This window comes from Odontesthes bonariensis, chromosome 3 (genome assembly GCF_027942865.1).
Source record: "Odontesthes bonariensis isolate fOdoBon6 chromosome 3, fOdoBon6.hap1, whole genome shotgun sequence".
Taxonomy (NCBI): domain Eukaryota; kingdom Metazoa; phylum Chordata; class Actinopteri; order Atheriniformes; family Atherinopsidae; genus Odontesthes; species Odontesthes bonariensis.
In genome coordinates, this window is record NC_134508.1 from 7,992,700 (window position 1) to 8,013,029 (window position 20,330).

The 20,330-nt window shown below is 44.8% G+C and overlaps 1 protein-coding gene across 5 annotated transcripts in view; it reads right to left on the reverse strand.

Moving 5' to 3' along the window:
* Positions 1-20,330, reverse strand: part of LOC142376708 (glutamate receptor-interacting protein 2-like) — a 402,317-nt gene that overhangs the window by 87,688 nt on the left and 294,299 nt on the right. The window contains exon 1 of one of the 5 annotated variants that reach the window (XM_075460178.1): positions 16,029-16,130. The exons of the other annotated variants lie outside the window; for them this stretch is intronic. Coding sequence (XP_075316293.1) covers positions 16,029-16,083 — 55 coding nt within the window. The 5' untranslated portion in view covers positions 16,084-16,130. Of the gene's footprint in view, positions 1-16,028; positions 16,131-20,330 lie in introns of those variants that run through there. 5 annotated transcript variants of the gene reach the window in all.

The window sequence follows — 20,330 nt, forward strand, 5'->3', positions numbered from 1 at the left end:
ACGTAACGTGACGTCGCCGATCGTCAGTTCCTGTCAAAACGGCAGTTTCAAGCTAGCTACAACGAGGGTAGGTCCACTTCCTGTTTTCAAAACAAAAGCACCAATTGTATCGTAATGGCTTTCCCTATGATAAAAGGCAACGGGTATTTTATTTTGTGAAAATAACCGGAAGTGCGTTGCTCACTGCGGCTAGCTTTAGTAGCGCCGAATTCATGGGAACAAAATTGTAAATAGCCGGTATTTTTTCAGGTTTTCAACACTTTGAGGATCTAAACGACTACTTTCTCGCCTGAAAATGTTTGAAATGTTGCTAAAGTTTACAGAGTTTAGAGCTTAAGTGAAATTAGCTTCAGGTCGGCTGAAGCGGTAGATGATGGATGGATGGATGGATGGAAAATCAGAATAAGGACAGTGCAAACCAGCACATTTCTGAACATAGGAAGCCAAGACTGCATCCCAGATAAGTTGGAAGAAATGTTTTAACAGCTGACTTGAAAATGCAGGATAGTGAAAACTATTTAAAAGGATTTCAAACTGCAGTTTTGAGCAAAGTGTCTCCCAGGCTGTTTTTTTTTTCTTCTCTGTCGTAGAAACACTGATGCAACAACAAGACTCCTTCCATACTCATGAGAATTTAGAAGTGTGATTCATCTTTGAGAAAAACATGCCTTGAACTACTATGAAAATTATTCATGAAAACAGAACACTGAATGAAACTATTCCCACGTGTGGAAGAGCTAATGAATGTCCAGAATGCACACACACACACACTGTATACATCTATTTATGATATGTCATTGCCTCATTTAATAGGAAAAATACACTTGAATGAGCTATAATTACACGCGTGTTCTGTTTGTGCAATGAGCAGCGAAGAGGTGCCAATGATTGTAACGCAACTGAAACGGGCAGCTGCAGAGATAGAGCAACAATAATCAGCAAAGCTTCGCAGAGGACATAAAAGAAAGAAAAGATGATGCAGTTGAAAAGAACCAAACCAAACACAGTAACCCATTCAGCCTATTCTTTCTTTTTATTTATTAGAATGAGGCTTTTAAGCCTACACGCCATTATAATCAAGTCGCTATTCACCAAACCACCAAGTAGGTGTGACAGAACAAAGGAGCCGGTGTGCCGGTGTGCTTCAGATAAAGGCAGACAACTGTCCACACGGCACAGCAACAACACGTCACTTCGGGAGATTTTCTCTGACTTTATTGCCAAATTTCACCTGTGATAAACAGCAACTTTCAGCTTCTATAAATGTTCTAATATTTCCAAAATGGACACCTTCAATAGAGCCAGATCTGCAGGTAATTACTGTTTGTTGTGCATCTAATCGTTATTCCTTTTTAGCAGCAATAGCAGACACATTGTGGAGCTGTTTCCACCAAACCTATTACCCTGTCAAAGTGACCAAATAAGCAGGTTACTTTGACCTTCCTGTTGACCACCAATTTCTTTGAAGCATTATGCAAATGCCTGTACGGCGCCTGGTTTTTAAATTACCCAATTAAACTGTCTTTCATACCAGTTCCCTCCTCTAACATGTAATTAAAACTCAAACAAAGTTGGCCCAAGAAAACGCCACTTAGTTTTTAAGATGTGCAGATTTTTTATGGTCACACTAAATTCTTTTCAGAAGTTAAGAGTAAACATTTGCCACCATTGTAGGTCAGAGTTCCTTAAGATATAGATGTATTATTTTCTCAGATAATATTAGTGTACTCTCTAGTTATTTGTTTGCTTCTGATTCCTATCAGTCGATATCGATATATATTGGGTCCATAACTTGTAGCATCTGCTTGAACCCCTTGTTTTCCTCTGTGCTTATTGGCAGCATGTCTTTAGCAACACAATAAGCTGCATTTGTCTCTCAGACTTTTTTGTCATACGGCGCTGGATAAAGCAGACTCTGTGGTCTTCTGCTGCTGCACAGGCGCTGTTATCGGGGAAAGATTAGAACTGGTTCCGGACTGTGTTGGTAAAAGTTTGCATTTTCCGTGCTCAAATGGGTGGCGCTGCTTCAGGTGATGAAACAGATTACCATATTTTCCAGACTATAAGTATGTATAGATGTATAGGTGTATAGATGTATAGATAGATAGATGTATAGATAGATGTATAGATAGATGTATAGATGTATAGATAGATAGATAGATAGATAGATAGATAGATAGATAGATAGATAGATAGATAGATAGATAGATAGATAGAGCGGATATTCAGAGACAACACGGGACGCCGGACAGCCTCTCCCATTCTCTGGCGAAATTGCTACGTCTTCAATGTTAAATTGACAATAAAACAGTTATTCACAAAACACAAGATATGCCCAATACTGCATTTACTTTCATAGCTACAACATGTTGTCCTGTAGCTTAATGAAGTGATTTGTTCTGAAATCGCCGCCGTTCACTGAGGAAATCATGTTATGAAGCCGGCACTAACAGCCGGGCTTCCGAGCCGAGGGCTGCCCGGCTTCAGGAGGGAGCGGGAGAGTCAAGTTTTTTTCTACAAATCTAAGTCATCATTGGCTAAATCGACAAAAACTCATCACTTCCGAGGCTGCTCGGCGTCTCTGGGGGTAGATTAGACCTGGGCGTGTCAATATGAGGGGCCGTCTCGTGATGATTGGCATTAGTGTTTGTCCATCATGAGAGATTCTTTGGCAGCCGAATTTTTAAGCGGGGAGAAGCACGCTGGAACTTCAGTCCCAAAGCGGATACGAAAGAGACTGGTTGTCTGTGAAAGTGCTGTCGAAGTTTCACTCATTTCCCATCGTTTCCATTTCCATCCTCACACACATACACTTTTGTAAATATTACACTGTAAATAATAATAATGTAATAATGTAATACTTACCACCACCATCAAACTCTAAGTTTTCATTATGACAGGGAAAAATGCTCCACAGATTCTGATCCAGCCACAGATCCAGCCATTTACAGGCCTTAGATTCGATCATACTTGATTTCGGCCTTGCTGTGTGAATTTTCAAAGTCTATACCTTCTTTCTGTGTATTTGCTGGGCATACTTGTCATACTAGACGCAGCTATGTTATACCTAATTCTTTTGAACTTTGCTATCTTCTGCTTTGGGATGGCACGAGCCTGGGGCTGGGCGATATATCGATATTTAAGATATATCGATATATTTTTAAATAAGATATGGAATTAGACCATATCGCATATATCGATATAGTTCAAATATCGGAAACAGGTAATCTCAAGCTGATGTTTAAAAACGTTTTTCTTAAACTGAGCACTTTATTATGTTATCTCTTTATATATAAATGCTGCCCTCAGAAAAAGATTTACCTATTTCATTTTATAGGCCAATTTTATTTAGGATATTTCTTTTATTTAAATGTGCACCTTACGGAGCTTTGTTATACAGTGTTTATGTTTACATTTTAAAGTGAGTTTTCAATAAATCTACTCATATTTGGCTTTGACTTTGACTGAGAATTTCATTTCACAGCTCTCACTTCGCATAAAAAATATTGGGATATATATCGTATATCGATATTCAACCTAAATATATCGGGATATGACTTTTGGTCCATATCGCCCAGCCCTACGCGAGCCACTACAACCCTGAACGCGTAATATGGGCTTCCCCTGTTTTAAAAGTCAGCAGCTGCCACTGATAGATAGATATATAAACATATATAAGTCGGAGGACCAGCTAAACTATGAAAAAAAGTGCGACTTATACTCCAGAAAATACGGTAGCAGTGTGTGAGATTGGACCGAAAAACAAAAAGTTTTCAGTGCAATCTGTTGGTTTTCTTAGCTAGGAAATTGTTTTTGAATTGGCTCTATATGAACGAATTGGATTATTTTATGAATTATGATTATTATTAATTAATTGAATTCCAATTGGCTTGAATTGGACTTACTATCTAAGTGCCTTGAGATGACATTTGTTGTTTTTGGCGCTATATAAATAAAAATGAATTGAATTGAAATTCCCCGTCTTTGTCGGAACATGTGCTCGACATAATTAGCAGTGCACGCTTCTTTGTTTTGTGTCGGACTTCAAAAAACCAAAATACCTCCACACCACCGAACTTTTCGGGCCCTTCTTATCAATGATGTCATCAACGATGTCATCCCTTCAGCTTTGGCTGCGTCTTCTGTCGTTTCTTCCGAGGGAGCACTCATTTTCTGTCTTTATACGGCTGCAGCAGCACAAACAAACGCGCCACGGCCAGCTGCTGGCATAGCTCTATTCCAGCCACGTGATTGGTTCAGCGCGACGCAACTCTCGTTGTCATTGGCTGTTGGTATCGTCTGTCAAAAGATGAACCAATGAAATCTATGGAAAAGTATATTGACCGTGTTTCATATCTCTTTCGAGGAAAAGTTATGCTCATCACAGCAAATCAAGGTAAAATGAAGGGTGGCTGCAAATCTTCCTGAGCAGTGAAGTGAGTGGAGTAAACACAACCGTTTCGCCCCTTCCTCACCGACAAGGCAGCACAGGTGCTCATCCAGGCTCTTGTCATCTCCCGCCTGGACTACTGCAACTCCCTCCTTGCTGGCGCCCCAGCTTCTGCCATCAGACCTCTGGAGCTGGTTCAGAAAGCTGCTGCTCGTCTGGTGTTCAACCTCCCCAAGTTCTCCCACACCACTCCCCTTCTCCGCTCTCTACACTGGCTCCCTGTAGCTGCTCGCATCCAGTTTAAGACTCTGGTGCTGGCCTACAGGGCAGTGGAAGGAACAGCTCCTTCATACCTCCAGGCTGTGGTCGAGCCCTACACCCCCGCCCGACCACTTTGCTCTGCGGCCACCAGGCGGCCGGCTGCCCCGTCACTCAGGGGTCCCTGCGCACGATCGACACGGTCACGGCTTTTCTCTGTTCTGGCACCCCGATGGTGGAACGATCTCCCGACTGATATCAGGACAGCTGAGTCGCTGCCCATCTTTCACCGCAGGCTGAAAACCCACCTCTTCAGGAAACACTACCCTGATCCGCCCTCTTAGGACATCACCTGCTCCGTCCTAGTTCCTTACGCACTTATTGTTTCCTCCACTACTGGCACCCTCTATATTTTCATTACCCCCTACCCGAACCAGGGTTTGAATCCCATTCCTGCTTTTCTTACCTCTTTTATTTCTTCCCCTACCCGAACCAGGGTTTGCATCCCCACCCCGCTGTGACTGGTGTGCAGTTGGTGAGAGGCTGAGGTAGATTATGGTGGTTGTGGTGTTGGCTGGCATTAGGGGGTGACTCTGGGACGCCAGTGATCACTGTCTAGCCTCCTGGAGGTGTCGTGGGCCCAACTAGACGAAACACTGATGGAAGGAGGTTCCCACCTGATGACCCCAATGATATGTTGGACAGCACTGCTCACTGATCTATATAATAGGGAGTGTAGGGAATTATTCACTGAGTCTGGTCCTTTATTTTATTTTATTATTTTTTTTCTTTAGCACAAGTTTCTTGTGTTTATATTGAATCCTAAATTGTCTTTGTTTTCTAAATTGTCTTCCCATCTGTCTAGGTACCTGACTTATCGCACTTACTCTAGCACTAGTTTTGCTCTTAGCTGTTTGGTTTTGGAAGGAAATGCACTTATGATTTCTTGTGACCTGAAGTTCTTTTGCCTACCGATGTTGAACGCACTTATTGTAAGTCGCTTTGGTTAAAAGCGTCTGCAAAATGACCGTAATGTAATGTAATGTCAGCCGGCACGCTGATTTTTCCCAGTGGTCACTCGTGGTATTGCAACAAAAAAATCCCCTGTGGCCCAAAAAGCATTTTTCCCCATAGACGGCGATAGTAAACGAGATGCCTGTAAAACTGTTCACAGGACGCCTCCAGCTGTAACCGCTCTTATTTTCCAATCTTTGTATTCTATATTTTTAAGTCATGGACTTTTTAATTCGTCACAAAGTTTTCTAACGGCCAGAAAAGGCCCAGAAATGTCTCTTTTCCCAGCGTGACGTCACAGCTGTGTACGTGCACTGTGATGTGTACGTACGTGCACGTCCTCATCGTGCATGATGGGAGGCCCAAAAGCATCTACTGCGCATGCTCTATGGGCTCTATGGGCGGCTGAGGCTCAGTGGTTAGAGTCGGTCATCCAATAACCGGAAGGTTGGTGATTCGATTCCCACTCTCGCAACTCAAAAAAGATTGGTGGAACTGATAGCTGGAGGGGTGAGGTCACAGCTGAGGTGCCCTTGAGCAAGGCACTGTACCCCCCCATGCTCCCTGGGCGCTTCATGGCTGCCCACCGCTCCAGGTTGGCATCTGTCTCTGAGTGTGTGACCCTGTGCATGTGCATGTGTGTGTCAACCTGGATGGGTTAAAAGCAGATGACAAATTTTGTGTGTATGCATGACCAATAAATCAGATCTTAATAATGCGGAGGTAAACCCGTCAGAAACTTTTTCGGCGAGCAACTCCATTGAAATCCACGGCGGCCATTTTGTGGTCCCTTATCCAGTTAACATTATACATCAGTGGTTCTGCACGATGGCAGATCCAGGCCTAGGGCTGGAAGGATAGTGGGCGACCCATCACACCCAGTTTACTCCCTGTTTACAACCCTCCCATCAGGCCACAGGTTCAGGTCCACCAAGACCAAAACCACCAGACAACCTGAACAGTTTTTTCCCCTCAGGCCATCACCCTCCTAAACAAACCATCCGAGTCTGAATATTAAACACAAGAACGTAGACTCACAGCTCATTTTCTCAATGTTGTCTTGTGAGTTGACACAGAGAGCACACACTAACAGGCAGGACGGATCATTAACTGTGTTTCTCTGAATGTGGTTGAAAATTACAGACTCTTTGTCCATCACTCCGACACATCGAAGCAGATTCACTAAGCCGGAGAAAGGAGAATGTAGTCGTAAATCATAAAAAGTGCCGATGGGAGGGTCCATTTCTACAAAACACAGAAGCAACAGGCTCATTTTAATCCCCAACCGGTATTTAAATGTTGTCTAAACATAGCCCTCATTGATCCATGAAGACGTCTGATTAAATCTGACTAAACCCAGGCAGTTTAGTCCTTATGTTTTAATTAACTGAGGTCTGTAAATCCAGCTAAAATCCCAGAGAAAACCCCAACTGGGGTTTCTATGTTGAGTTTTCTTTCAAATTGGTTAACCCTTTACCTCCACACACTTTTCAGTTACCGAACATGTAGTTTTAACACAATCACTTTGTTCAGTTGAGAGGTGAAAGAGGGACAATATATGTTAATATGGAGATATTTTTCCATTCTCATTGGTCACTGCTGGATAAAACGCATTTAATATGTTAAGTGTTTTAAAAATGGAATTATTCAAGCTGCCAACAAGATTCCCACTGCGCCTTTTTGACAACAACAAAACAAGCTCTGTGGCAGGTGCAAAGACACACTGAAAACTGGGCCATTATCTTTAGAGCTGTGCATTAAACAAAGCCGTTGGTTTAAGTTAAAGTAGTCTAAAGTAGTCTGTCTTTTCAAGTTATTATTCATTTCTGTCTGACATTTCTAATACACCAGATAGAAGTGCTATGGCTACAAACTGGTGGGACTGCAAATAGACGTGGCAAGGCAATCTTATCCATTAAGTAAATGTTTGGTACTTTGTTGGAATTGTTCAATTTTAATGATTACATTCAGAGAATTGTGAATAGCAATCATCATGCTTAATGAGCAAAATTCATGGCATTCAGGCGTTTACTGGCGACCAATGTAGGGTGTACTCCGCTTCTTACTTTATAGCTTTTTACCATCTAAAAAACTTTGCCAGAATCAAAGGAATAGTGTCTAAACCAGACTTAGAGAGACTAATCCATGCGTTTGTCTCCAGCAGGTTAGACTGCTGTAACGGCCTGCTCACTGGGCTCTAAACGGGCTGTAAGACAGCTGCAGTACATCCAGAACGCTGCTGCTCGAGTCCTGACTAGAACCAGGAAATACGACCATATTAGTCCAGTGCTCAGGTCTCTGCACTGGCTTCCTGTCCCTCGGAGAATAGACTTTAAAACAGCTCTGCTTGTGTACAAGTCTCTTCATGGTCTAGCGCCAAAGTACATCTCTGACATGTTAGAGCCATATGAACCAACTCGGGCTCTGAGAACCTCAGGGAGGGGTCTCCTGCTGGTGCCCAGAGTCAGGACGAAACAAGGTGAGGCTGCGTTTCAGTTTTATGCTCCTAAAATCTGGAACAGTCTTCCAGAAGATGCTAGACAGGCCTCAGCTCTGACAATGTTTAAATCCAGGCTGAAAACAGTTCTATTTAGCTGTGCATATGGCACCTGAAAGTATTTTATCTGCACTCTTTGCTTTTAATTTAATTAATTAATGATTAATTTGATGTTTTAATTAGGGCTGGGCAACGATTCAAATTTTTTAATCTAATTAATCACATGATTTCCCTGATTAATCGCATTTGTACACAAAATCCAAAAATTAGTTTTATTTTTAATGTGCTGCCATATGAATGAAAGTGCCATAACATTTGTTGTGTAAACACACTTTTAACATCAGCATCTTTCTGTAGTTTTTATGTAGAAGCCTCGCTCCACTGTCTGTTTCCTTGAATGACTTGCTGCTATCAGTTGTGTGTTTTGCCTTTAAGTGATATTTTAGACTGGAACTACTACGCTGAGAAGACAATTCAACTTGGCTGTAAATGCAGGATTTTTTTCTTAGATTTATTTTTTAAATACGTGCTTTTATGTTGAAACAAGTAAAACAGGAAGTAGCGCCGGTTAGCTCTGTGAGCTTCACACAGAGACCGAGGAGCACCTGTAGCAGTGATGTTACCTGCTAGTTTATCTTTATTTTATTACTCCATGCTTTGTGGTGTTTGCTGTAACTGTGTGAATTTGATGCATTCAACAGACTTTTACAATAATAAAAGCTGCGTTAATGCACAATAAAATATTTATCGGCGTTAAATAATTTACAAGTTAACGCAATAATAACGAGTTAACTCGCCCAGCCCTAGTTTTAATGATTTAATTTGCCTTCTTGTGATTTTATGTAGCTGTAAAGCACTTTGAATTGTGCTCTACAAATGAACCTGCCTTGCCTATTGCAGCTCCGACAGGCTTCATCACCTCCGTGACCCTGAACAGATACAGAAGATGGATGGATATTTAAAATACTTCCTGATTTTTCTTTAGTCTAGATGATCATGTCGAGCCATTCCTGTGGTTTTATTTTCCTGCCCTGATCCATTTAATTGATGCACACTATTCATGAAAAACAGAGACCCCTGCTAATTATGCATCTTTCCATATTTTCTAGCCCCCATACCTGTGTGTGTGTGTGTGGCAACTTAAACACAATGTATATGAGTAACTAAAAACCAAGGCGTATGATTGCAGCCATTATGATGCTGCAGCTGCTGAAGAAGTATAATTAGCCATTGTGTGCAATGGTGCTGGAGAACAGTTTGACTGTAGCTATCCAACATAGGATGTGAAGAATACATGCTCATCCTGATCCATACACGTACAAAACCCATCCACACTTTTTTTAAACATCCTCCCCCACCAACCACACATACAGATCTCACCCACACATTCTGAGCATCTATGGAAGGAACAAGCAGTAATTAGGATGGTTAATGGCTTGTCTGTTGTGGTTAATTGCAGCCTGTATAGATCTGTTTTGAGGGTGAGAAAGGGGGTGGACGGCGGACAGAAGACGGGCCTGATCACCGCTTCAGTTCGAATGATCTCATGTTTTAGTTTTCTCTGCATCAGCCCCTTTCTTTCCAAGCAGTAGACTTTGTTTGTGCAAAACTTTTTCAAACTCAAGACAGAAAGAACGGACACTTGGGCGTACGATTAAATGGCTTTTTCCTGCCTGCCCAATGGCTCGAAAAATGTGAATAATTTTCTGACTAAATGTCCAGTATTATGCACTCTGACGCCAGTGTTTGGTCACTCATCAAGGAGGTTGCAGCTGTTGGCACCACCTGTAATCTGGAGCCTCTGATTCCCAGTCTGTGGAACTGCAGATGTGGTGGATGTAGAGGTGAAGTTACCTTTTCCCTGTGATGGATTATTAACACCACCACGTCATTTGTTTGCATACTTCAGGGAGGATCAATTTGTTAAGAAAGTCAACCGTTTTTTTTTTTCACTGGAATGCAGGCTACCTCCGCTATCACCACCGTAGACACATTTTCTCCAGACAAATTGGAATAAGAGGGCATTTAACTGTTAAATTATAGCATAGACTGTATGCTAGATAAGAAAGTGTAAGCGTGAAATGCACCAGTCGACATTGAGAAATGTGTGCATCCCCAATCTAAAAAGATACAAATTAGCCAACTAGAAAAATCGAACTATATCAAACTTTTGCATCTTTCAGACCAAGTTAAATTGCTTTCATGGATTTTTAAAACATTTGATCAAATAGCCAAATGCAGACGAGTCTCTGCCTTAAGAAAACTCAAACGCATTGTGGGACAAGACGACAAGAGCAGCTCCATTATGATCCATGTTGGGGAACAGTTGTGGAGCTGCTGGGTTGGGAAAGACTATTGGTAACATTTAGAAAATGGCAAACAGAGTTCTAACAGGAAGCAAAAACCTGTCCTCCTGCATCCAATCAGATGGTTAACATTCATTCAACCCTCTAAAATCCATTCATTCCACTATTTTCTTGCACTAGGATTGAATGTCGACATTGGGTGTTAACAATAACTGGATTGAAATGCCTGCTAGTAACACTACAGACATTACATAAAGTGTTGTCCAGTCCAAGGTTTGATTTTACCATCACAAGAAAAAAAAAAGAAGCTCTATTTTTATCTGAAAGAGAAGAAATACTCAAATCCTCAGAAAATATTGACTGGGCATCATTCGGTCATTCAGTCCAATGACAAAAAGTACAGAAAGATTCAGTTTTTCTGATGAATTTAGCTTTTTTTTTTTTTTTTTTTTAAGTGTTGGAGGCAAAGCTTTGCTGAAACACACCAAAAGGAGAGCTGGTTCGTCTCAGAAACAAAGAAGCATCTCTCAGCTGCAGAGAAGCGCGTGAAGCAAAAAGATTGGCAGTAGTAGGTCAGGGAAAAAACACAAAACAAATCATCAAAAACTCCTGTGCAGCTGCACTTTACTTTCTTCCTGCCAACGTGTCTATGCCACATATCCGACATGACGCCCTGTTAACTCTGCTGACGGGTTCACGAGAGGGCCGGCGACAGGATACCAAAGAAGAATGAAAAATATAAAAAGAGGTACAGAAAGCAGTGCATCATTAATAATCTGCATGGTTTGATGCCAACACACTCTGCTGTGTTGTGCCTGCAATGGTTGTAAGCTTGTTGAGGTAAGAACACCATCTAACTGCTTAAAAATGTAAATTACCCACACACTCAATGGGGTCACATGGCACTGAAAGGATCAGATTTTTGGCTAAATTACAATAAGAATGAGTTGGGCAAGGGTAATTATCCTTGGCTATATTGCTAATAGAGCCACTTCCTGTTGCCCTCTTCAACAGCATACTCAGGCATTCAAGAAAATGGCGAACGAAGAGCCAGATGAAGCTACGTCCCTCTACATTTGGTCTGTGATGAGCTGCTTGTTGCACAAACGCGATGCACAACGGCGCATTCTCCATCGCGTTGTTTGTTTCTTTCTGACGGCGACAACAACAGGAATATCGTCAGAGATAGGAACAAATCACACATGTGCAAGTCTCAAGTAATTTTTTCTTAGGCAAGTCAAGTCACCTTATTATTCTAATTTTACCTGCAGAATCTGATCTTAATAAAGTGAAAAGACAAGATATAAGTAACTGTCAGTAAACATCATTGGCCAATGTGTCCAACTTGTCCTTTCCGTATCAAATCTAGCTAACGTTAGCTAACTACCGACTAGGCTAACAGGATAATATTAGCCAATTTGACAAGCACTTACTGGTCAGAATGGATCTTCAAATGACGAACAAAGTTCGAAGTTATGTTAGATGCTTAACACTCAAGTCATTCAAGTCATCGTGTCTCAAGTCAAGTCAAGTGCCGAGTCTTTAACTTCCAAGTCCGAGTCGAGTATCAAGTCTTTTATTTTTTGTCAAGTCAAGTCACAAGTCATCAAAACAGCAACTCGAATCGACTTGAGTCCAAGTCACAGTGACTTGAGTCCCCATCTCTGAATATCGTCTCTTCCGACTTCCGGTTCCCGACCCCGGCAACAAATATCTCGAGCATGCGCAGATGCAAAGTCCAATTCACCGTCTACAAGCACATTTAAGTTATCTCGGGGTACTAATCCGACTGCGAGTAACCCGATCCGATCCAGCTTCTTTTCAGATTAAGGTGTCTACATGCAGTTAATAACTCAGTCTTATTGTAATTTAGCCAATAATCTGATCCTTTCAGTGCCATGTGACCCCACACTGTCACCAGGGACATTCAAGAATCTGTCAATGAGCACAATGTAGTATATAGTCAAGTGTAACCTACTGTTTAAATATAAACAATCCTAGGTTGTCATCATGGATGCACAATGAGCCCCCATCTTTGTACGTTATGAGGCTGCATCCTCATCGAGCTCACAGAACAGACGCCCTGCTGAAAGATTACAGTTGCAACAAGCTGAGGAAAATGGAGTTTGCAGGGAACAGCAGAGAAAACTGCACGCATCATGCACAGCTGACGATAACACCCGGCACGCTCAGTGCCTCGCAGACCCCCGCTAGATTTTTGGTTCGGTCAGCTCTGTAATGCTCGGAAAATGAAGTGGATCAACCGGAGCAGTCGGCAGAAAGCCAAAGCAGTGATAAACCTCTCATCACTCATTTATTGTCCATTTCTCCTCCATTGGCATTTTATGTGCTCATCTCTTCAGCAGTAATGAACAGATTAAATCAATCCCCCAAAAAATACTGCAAGCAGCACGATTCATCCATCGAGTTAACGGCAAACTACATAAACAGAAGGAGAAGCGGGGGGAGAAAATGACATGTTCTTTAAAATAATCCTCCCAACTTTTCCTTTTCAATCCCTCATAACAATGAAGACAAATTAAAGAGGTTCGACAAGGCATGTGCTGAAATGTGAAACCTCTGAAGTGCATGTATCTACATAAAATTACAAATAAAATGAAAACAGCTTCGTCGGGCTCCAGCATCCCCACACTGTTATCAGCTAAGTCTCTGAGGCCACTGCAGAGAACATCGTCCCCACTATGCTCATCGGTGCATGAAATAGGATGGCGCTCACCTTATTAATATCCCTGATGCATGTGGTTAACTCTATCGTAGTAATGCACTCTGTATCAGGAAGACTTGAAAGAGTGCAATCATGTTTGCTAGTTTTGGATCTTGGCCATGATAGGGTGTGTAATTCAGTGAGTGCTGTGCAAATGTTCGACCTACGGACATCATTTGCTGCTTGGTGCCAATGGGGACTGTAGTGGCGATTGTTTGTCAAACCAAACATCCTATAAGTTCAAACAAGCCACCACTGAACTGGGGTTGGGTTTCGTACGCAGGCAAAAAAGAAGTCCAATGACCAATACCTGAAGATTGCATTTTGACGGTATATTTTTACAGCTGGCAAGCAAATAATACAGATCCAACTTTTCTTTGTTGGATTGTTGCTGCTTCTCCTGCTCTGGTAAAAAAAAACCATAGGCCCCACCCCGATCCATCCTGGTCCTATACCAGTCCCTATATTTATAAGAAATGGACCCACAGTTCTTCCTGTCTAACTTAAAACAAAGAAACAAAAATGAACAATTATTAACCTACAAATAAACTCTGTAAATAACCCCCTAAAATATAAAGTAACCCAAGAATAAATCTGAACAAAATTCAAAGTAATGAAGATAAGGAATAAAAAGCTCCAACAGTGCCAATGGTGACACTTCAACTTCAGCAAACCTTCCCCATCTTCCCAAAGTCCAGTCCAATGAGGTGACAATTCTGGGCATTTCAAACTCACTTCAACAGTTTAATTGCTCAGCCCAACATCTTTGTGGGTGGCAACAAAAACAAAACCAGAATTTATTTGGTTGAAATATGTAGGCTGCAGGTAAGTGCATTCATTCATCTACGGTGGGTTTGAACAGCTGATCTCTATCAATAAGTATTCTGTTCATTTCTATTTAACTCAGTCTGATATATTCAGGTCTGTCGTGGAGTTGACAGCAGATCACCCAGAGTACTCCTCTGGGGGTGTTAGGGGGGCATTATGGACCAACATGCTCTAACGCCTAACTCGTCACAAACTGGACCAGTGTCAAGACCCTTGGTGTCACATTTCAATGTCAAATGTAGTTCAACAGGACTCAGAAGTTACTAAAGCCCCGTTTCCACTATGCAGTCCGGTATGGGTCGGTTCAGAACGGTTCGCTTATTTCAGTGTTTTCACTACCATGAAAGCGTACCGGTCCCATGGAACCCGTTCCCATGTCTGTAGTCCTTCTGCTTGGGGTACCGAGCACACAGGACCGGTTCCAGGCTCTGCTCTCCGTTGTTGGTGAGGAGGCTGTGCAGCGGGAGCTCGATGTGCCAAACCAAAAAGTTTTCCAGCTGATTGCCGCAAAAATGGCAGAGAGTGGTTTCAACCGGACCGCGAGCCAGTGTCGCATTAAGCTGAAGAAGCTTGGAGGTGGTTCCAAATTATGGATGCTTTTTAGTAAATAGTATTTACGCTTCGGCACGCACTCCGTACACCCCTGAGGGTCCCCTTTGTACAGTGGGAACGCAAAGCTGACCCCAAAGAGACCCGACCCGTATCGATACGAAGTGACCTGAACCGTACTGACAGTGGAAACGAGACATATACATCTGAAATCGATACCAGCAGACCATCTAAATTAGTTCCGCTAAGGAATAGAATATAAGGACTTTGGGAGATAATCATTTTCTGCACATTAACAAGTCATTTTGTTGCCTAAACCAAAACAAACAGCCAGTCCAATCCTAAAGTAATTGTTTTTGAGCAGCAATATTCAATGTTCAAGGCTCTACATCTTTCATTCTCTCAAGCCTGCACATCTGCTTGTGTTGTTAGCAGCTGAGGTGGGATATCACAACATGGGAAGCTAGAAAATATTTCGAGCATGCTCTAGCACCCCTTAATACTTTAAGGGGTTTAGTTTTATTTAAACCTAAATGTGTCTTATATGCACAAGTTAAAAACTATTAGAAAAAATACAATAACTTTTCATTGCCATGATGCTCAAGTAAATCACCATCTTGTTGCTGAAAAGTATCTTCGAAAGTTGTAGCAGATATACTTAAACTGCTATAAGAAGGGTTATTAGCCGAGTTTCAGTGCACAACGAGCTGGGAGATGGAACAGATGGCTGTTGGGGCACGATTAATCTCGACGAAATGTTTTGTTGCCCTTTTTTGTTTGCTTTTTTACTGGAAGCTTTAAGATCTGCTGTAATTGTGTGTTAGCTGGTAAACTAAAGCATGTTTTACACGTGCATCGCAGCCGACGACATAACCGAATGGTGGTGCACGAAAAAGAAAATGTCCGCAACATTTTTCTGGATTTCTTGGACAGATATTTCCAAAATCTGTGAAAGACCGCTTATTGAATGTAGCAGTTTATCTTCCAGACATATGTAGCCCTCAAGTCACTCAAATATATCGTGGATATGTTCAAATTTCAGTAGCATTAGACAAATAAACATGCAAAAGTAGTCTCCTATTTTTAGATCAGAGATTTGGACAACAGTTTGCCCTAAACAGAGATGTTCTAATGAAAAATTGTACGTAAAAGTACAAAATTAATACGCAAAGTAACACCATAACACCTTTCCCAAGAAAAATAAAACAAAAATCTTAAACAAGACATTACTGGTTTGTATTAAGAAAAATTAATAAATAAATAAAAATAAAAAATAAATAAATCAGACAAAGAAAACAGCACCACCTGCAGGACATTAACCATATTGCATGAACATCCCAAGCAATTTTTGAATGGCACAGGAGTTCTGAGAAAAGTAGTTTAAAAAAAAAAGAATAAATCCCAACAACACTGGCCCCAAATAATTTAACACAATGCCTCTCTCTTTAGTTACCAACTCACCAACGCTGGCTGCCCCAACGTCCCTTCTCAAACCGCAAAACATGACCGCAGACATCGACTTTCCCTTATTAGAGTAACATCCACAGCAGAGCAGAGAGAGACACTGACGGGGAAGAGGAGGAGAAGGGAAGAGACAGAGGGAGAGATGTGGACTGCCGAGCGCTCGGGGAACACAGTGGCGATGATAAGAGATGACTGGCGCTTACGTTACAACCACTCAACCCCCAAGAGAGAGAAGGGGGAGGAGGGAGGGTAGGCTGAGGCTTGAAGAGAGAAAGTGTGTAGTAATTGGTGAAAAGAAAAATGGAGATGTGGGAGTGAGAGCAACAAAGAGATAAAATGAGAAGGATGAAACAGAGAGGAAAAGCAGTGTTCATTTTTAGAAGAGAAGCAACATAGAAAGGATGTTCAGTCATTTTTGTTTGCCAATTCATCCATGTCTATTTTAAAGAGGGTTGATGGAAAAATCCTGTTTCAGACCCATTTCTCTCAGTTTGTGTGTTTCCATGTATCACATTTTATAGGAAAAGCTGAATTTCACATGCAGGGATGGATAGTATCCGATTATAGACTGCAAAGCTGGTGGACCGCCACTTTAAAAATCATGAGTTTGATATTTTGGCTTTTTTTTTCTATCTTTATGATATTTAAACTGGAAAAATCATCAGAAAAGCATCAGCTAAATGACCAAATGGGAATGTTCATGTAAACCAGGCAAGAATCGGGGAAAAAAAACAGTGGAAACCACACACAATAATAAGGTGGGAACCTTTTAACGCAATCTCCCGACCAAAAGCAAAGCTTGCTTTGTCATGTTTTACAATAAATGGCACCAAAATGAAGAGCTTAGCATTTTATAGAAGAGAGAATCGAGCCCTTGAGCTGTCACCTTACCGTGGTGGGGGGGTTTGCGTGCCCCAATGAGTCTGGGAGCTATGTTGTCTGGGGCTTTAAGCCCCTGGTAGGGTCACCCATGGCAAACAGATCCTAGATGAGGGACCAGACAAAGAACAGCTCACAAGAACCCTTATGATGAGTGATACTTTTGGACGCCGTGTTCCCTTGCCCGGACGCGGGTCACCGGGGCCTCCCCCTGGAGCCAGGCCCAGGGGTGGGGCCCGCCGGCGAGCGCCTGGTGGCCGGGTCTGTGCCCGTGGGGCTCGGTCGGGCACAGCCCGAAGAAACGACACGGGTCCCCCTTCCTACGGGCTCACCACCCGTGGGAGGGGCCATGGGGGTCGGGTGCAGTGTGAGCTGGGCGGCAGCCGAAGGCAGGGACCTTGGCGGTCTGATCCTCGGCTACTGAAGCTGGCTCTTGGGACGTGGAACGTCACCTCTCTGCTGGGGAAGGAGCCTGAGCTGGTGCGCGAGGCTGAGCGGTTCCGGCTAGATATAGTCGGACTCACCTCGACGCATGGCTTGGGCTCCGGAACCAGCCTCCTCGAGAGGGGTTGGACTCTCTTCCACTCTGGAGTTGCCCGCGGTGAGAGGCGTAGAGCAGGTGTGGGCATACTTATTGCCCCCCGGCTGTGCGCCTGTACATTGGGGTTCACCCCGGTAGACGAGAGGGTAGCCTCCCTCCGCCTTAGGGTGGGGGGACGGGTCCTGACTGTTGTTTGTGCTTATGCACCGAACGGCAGTTCAGAGTACCCACCCTTTTTGGAGTCCCTGGAGGAGGCACTGGAGAGTGCTCCTCCGGGAGACTCCCTCGTCCTGCTGGGGGACTTCAATGCTCACGTGGGCAATGACAGTGAGACCTGGAGGGGCGTGATTGGGAGGAACGGCCCCCCCGATCTGAATCAGAGTGGTGTTTTGTTGTTGGACTTCTGTGCTCGTCACGGATTGTCCATAACGAACACCATGTTCAGGCATAAGGGTGTCCATATGTGCACTTGGCACCAGGACACCCTAGGCCGCAGCTCGATGATCGACTTTGTAGTCGTATCATCGGACTTGCGGCCGTATGTCCTGGACACTCGGGTGAAGAGAGGGGCGGAGCTGTCAACTGATCACCACCTGGTGGTGAGTTGGCTCCGCTGGTGGGGGAAGAAGCCGGTCAGACCTGGCAGGCCCAAACGTATTGTGAGGGTCTGCTGGGAACGGCTGGCGGAATCCCCTGTAAGGAGGAGTTTCAACTCCCACCTCCGGCAGAGCTTCAACCATGTCCCGGGGGAGGTGGGGGACATTGAGCCCGAATGGGCCATGTTCCGTGCCTCCATTGTTGAGGCGGCCGACCGGAGCTGTGGCCGCAAGGTGGTCGGTGCCTGTCGTGGCGGCAATCCCCGAACCCGCTGGTGGACCCCAGTGGTGAGGGAGGCCGTCAAGCTGAAGAAGGAGTCCTATCGGGCCTTTTTGGCCAGTGGGACTCTGGAAGCAGCTGATGGGTACCGACAGGCCAAGCGGAACGCAGCCTCGGCGGTTGCTGAGGCAAAAACTCGGGCTTGGGAGGAGTTCGGGGAGGCCATGGAGAACGATTTCCGGACGGCCTCGAGGAGATTCTGGTCCACCATCCGGCGGCTCAGGGGGGGGAAGCGGTGCACCGTCAACACCGTGTATGGTGAGGGCGGGGCTCTGCTGACTTCAACTAGGGACGTCGTGAGTCGGTGGGGGGAATACTTCGAGGGCCTCCTCAATCCTACCGACACGCCTTCCGATGAGGAAGCAGAGTTGGGGAGCTCGGACGTGGGACCTCCCATTTCTGGGGCTGAGGTTGCCGAGGTGGTCAAAAAACTCCTCGGTGGCAAGGCCCCGGGAGTGGATGAGGTCCGTCCTGAGTTCCTCAGGGCTCTGGATGTTGTGGGGCTGTCTTGGTTGACACGTCTCTGCAGCATCGCGTGGACATCGGGGGCAGTGCCTCTGGACTGGCAGATCGGGGTGGTGGTCCCCCTCTTTAAAAAGGGGGACCGGAGGGTGTGTTCCAACTATAGGGGGATCACACTCCTCAGCCTCCCTGGTAAGGTCTTTTCGGGGGTACTGGAGAGGAGGATCCGCCGGATAGTCGAATCTCGGATCCAGGAGGTGCAGTGTGGTTTTCGTCCTGGCCGTGGAACAGTGGACCAGCTCTATACCCTCCGCAGGATCCTGGAGGGTGCATGGGAGTTCGCCCAACCGGTCTACATGTGTTTTGTGGACTTGGAGAAGGCGTTCGACCGTGTCCCTCGGGGACTCTTGTGGGGGGTGCTCCGGGAGTATGGAGTGCCGGACTCCTTGATATGGGCTGTTCGGTCCCTGTATGACCGGTGTCAGAGTTTGGTCCGCATTGCCGGCAGTAAGTCGGACATGTTTCCTGTGAGGGTTGGACTCCGTCAGGGCTGCCCTTTGTCACCGATTCTGTTCATAATTTTTATGGACAGAATTTCTAGGCGCAGCCAGGGCGTTGAGGGGGTCCGGTTTGGCGACCTCAGAGTCGGGTCTCTGCTTTTTGCGGACGATTTGGTTCTGTTGGCGTCGTCAGGCCGTGACCTTCAGCTCTCACTGGAGCGGTTCGCAGCCGAGTGTGAAGCGGCTGGGATGACCATCAGCACCTCCAAATCTGAGACCATGGTCTTCGGCCGGAAAAGGGTGGAATGCTCTCTCCGGGTCGGGAATGAGATCCTTCCCCAAGTGGAGGAGTTCAAGTATCTCGGGGTCTTGTTCACGAGTGAGGGACGAATGGAACAGGAGATTGACAGACGGATCGGTGCGGCGTCTGCAGTGATGCGGGCTCTGCATCGGCCCGTCGTGGTGAAGAAGGAGCTGAGCCAGAAGGCGAAGCTCTCGATTTACCGGTCAATCTATGTTCCTACCCTCACCTATGGTCACGAGCTGTGGGTAGTGACCGAAAGAACGAGATCGCGAATACAAGCGGCCGAAATGAGTTTCCTCCGCAGGGTGGCTGGGCTCTCCCTTAGAGATAGGGTGAGAAGCTCGGTCATCCGGGAGGGGCTCGGAGTAGAACCGCTGCTCCTCCGCATCGAGAGGAGTCAGATGAGGTGGCTCGGGCATCTGGTGAGAATGCCTCCTGGACGCCTCCCCGGTGAGGTGTTCCGGGCCCGTCCCACTGGGAGGAGGCCCCGGGGAAGACCCAGGACACGTTGGAGAGACTATGTCTCTCGGCTGGCCTGGGAACGCCTCGGGGTCCCCCCAGAAGAGCTGGAGGAAGTGGCCGGGGACAGGGACGTCTGGGTCTCTTTGCTCAAGCTGCTGCCCCCGCGACCCGATCCCCGGACCAGCGGAAGATAATGGATGGATGGATGGATGGAATCGAGCTATGGACCGGTTTCTCGATTACAAAACATCACTGGATGCATCCCGGTGCAAAAC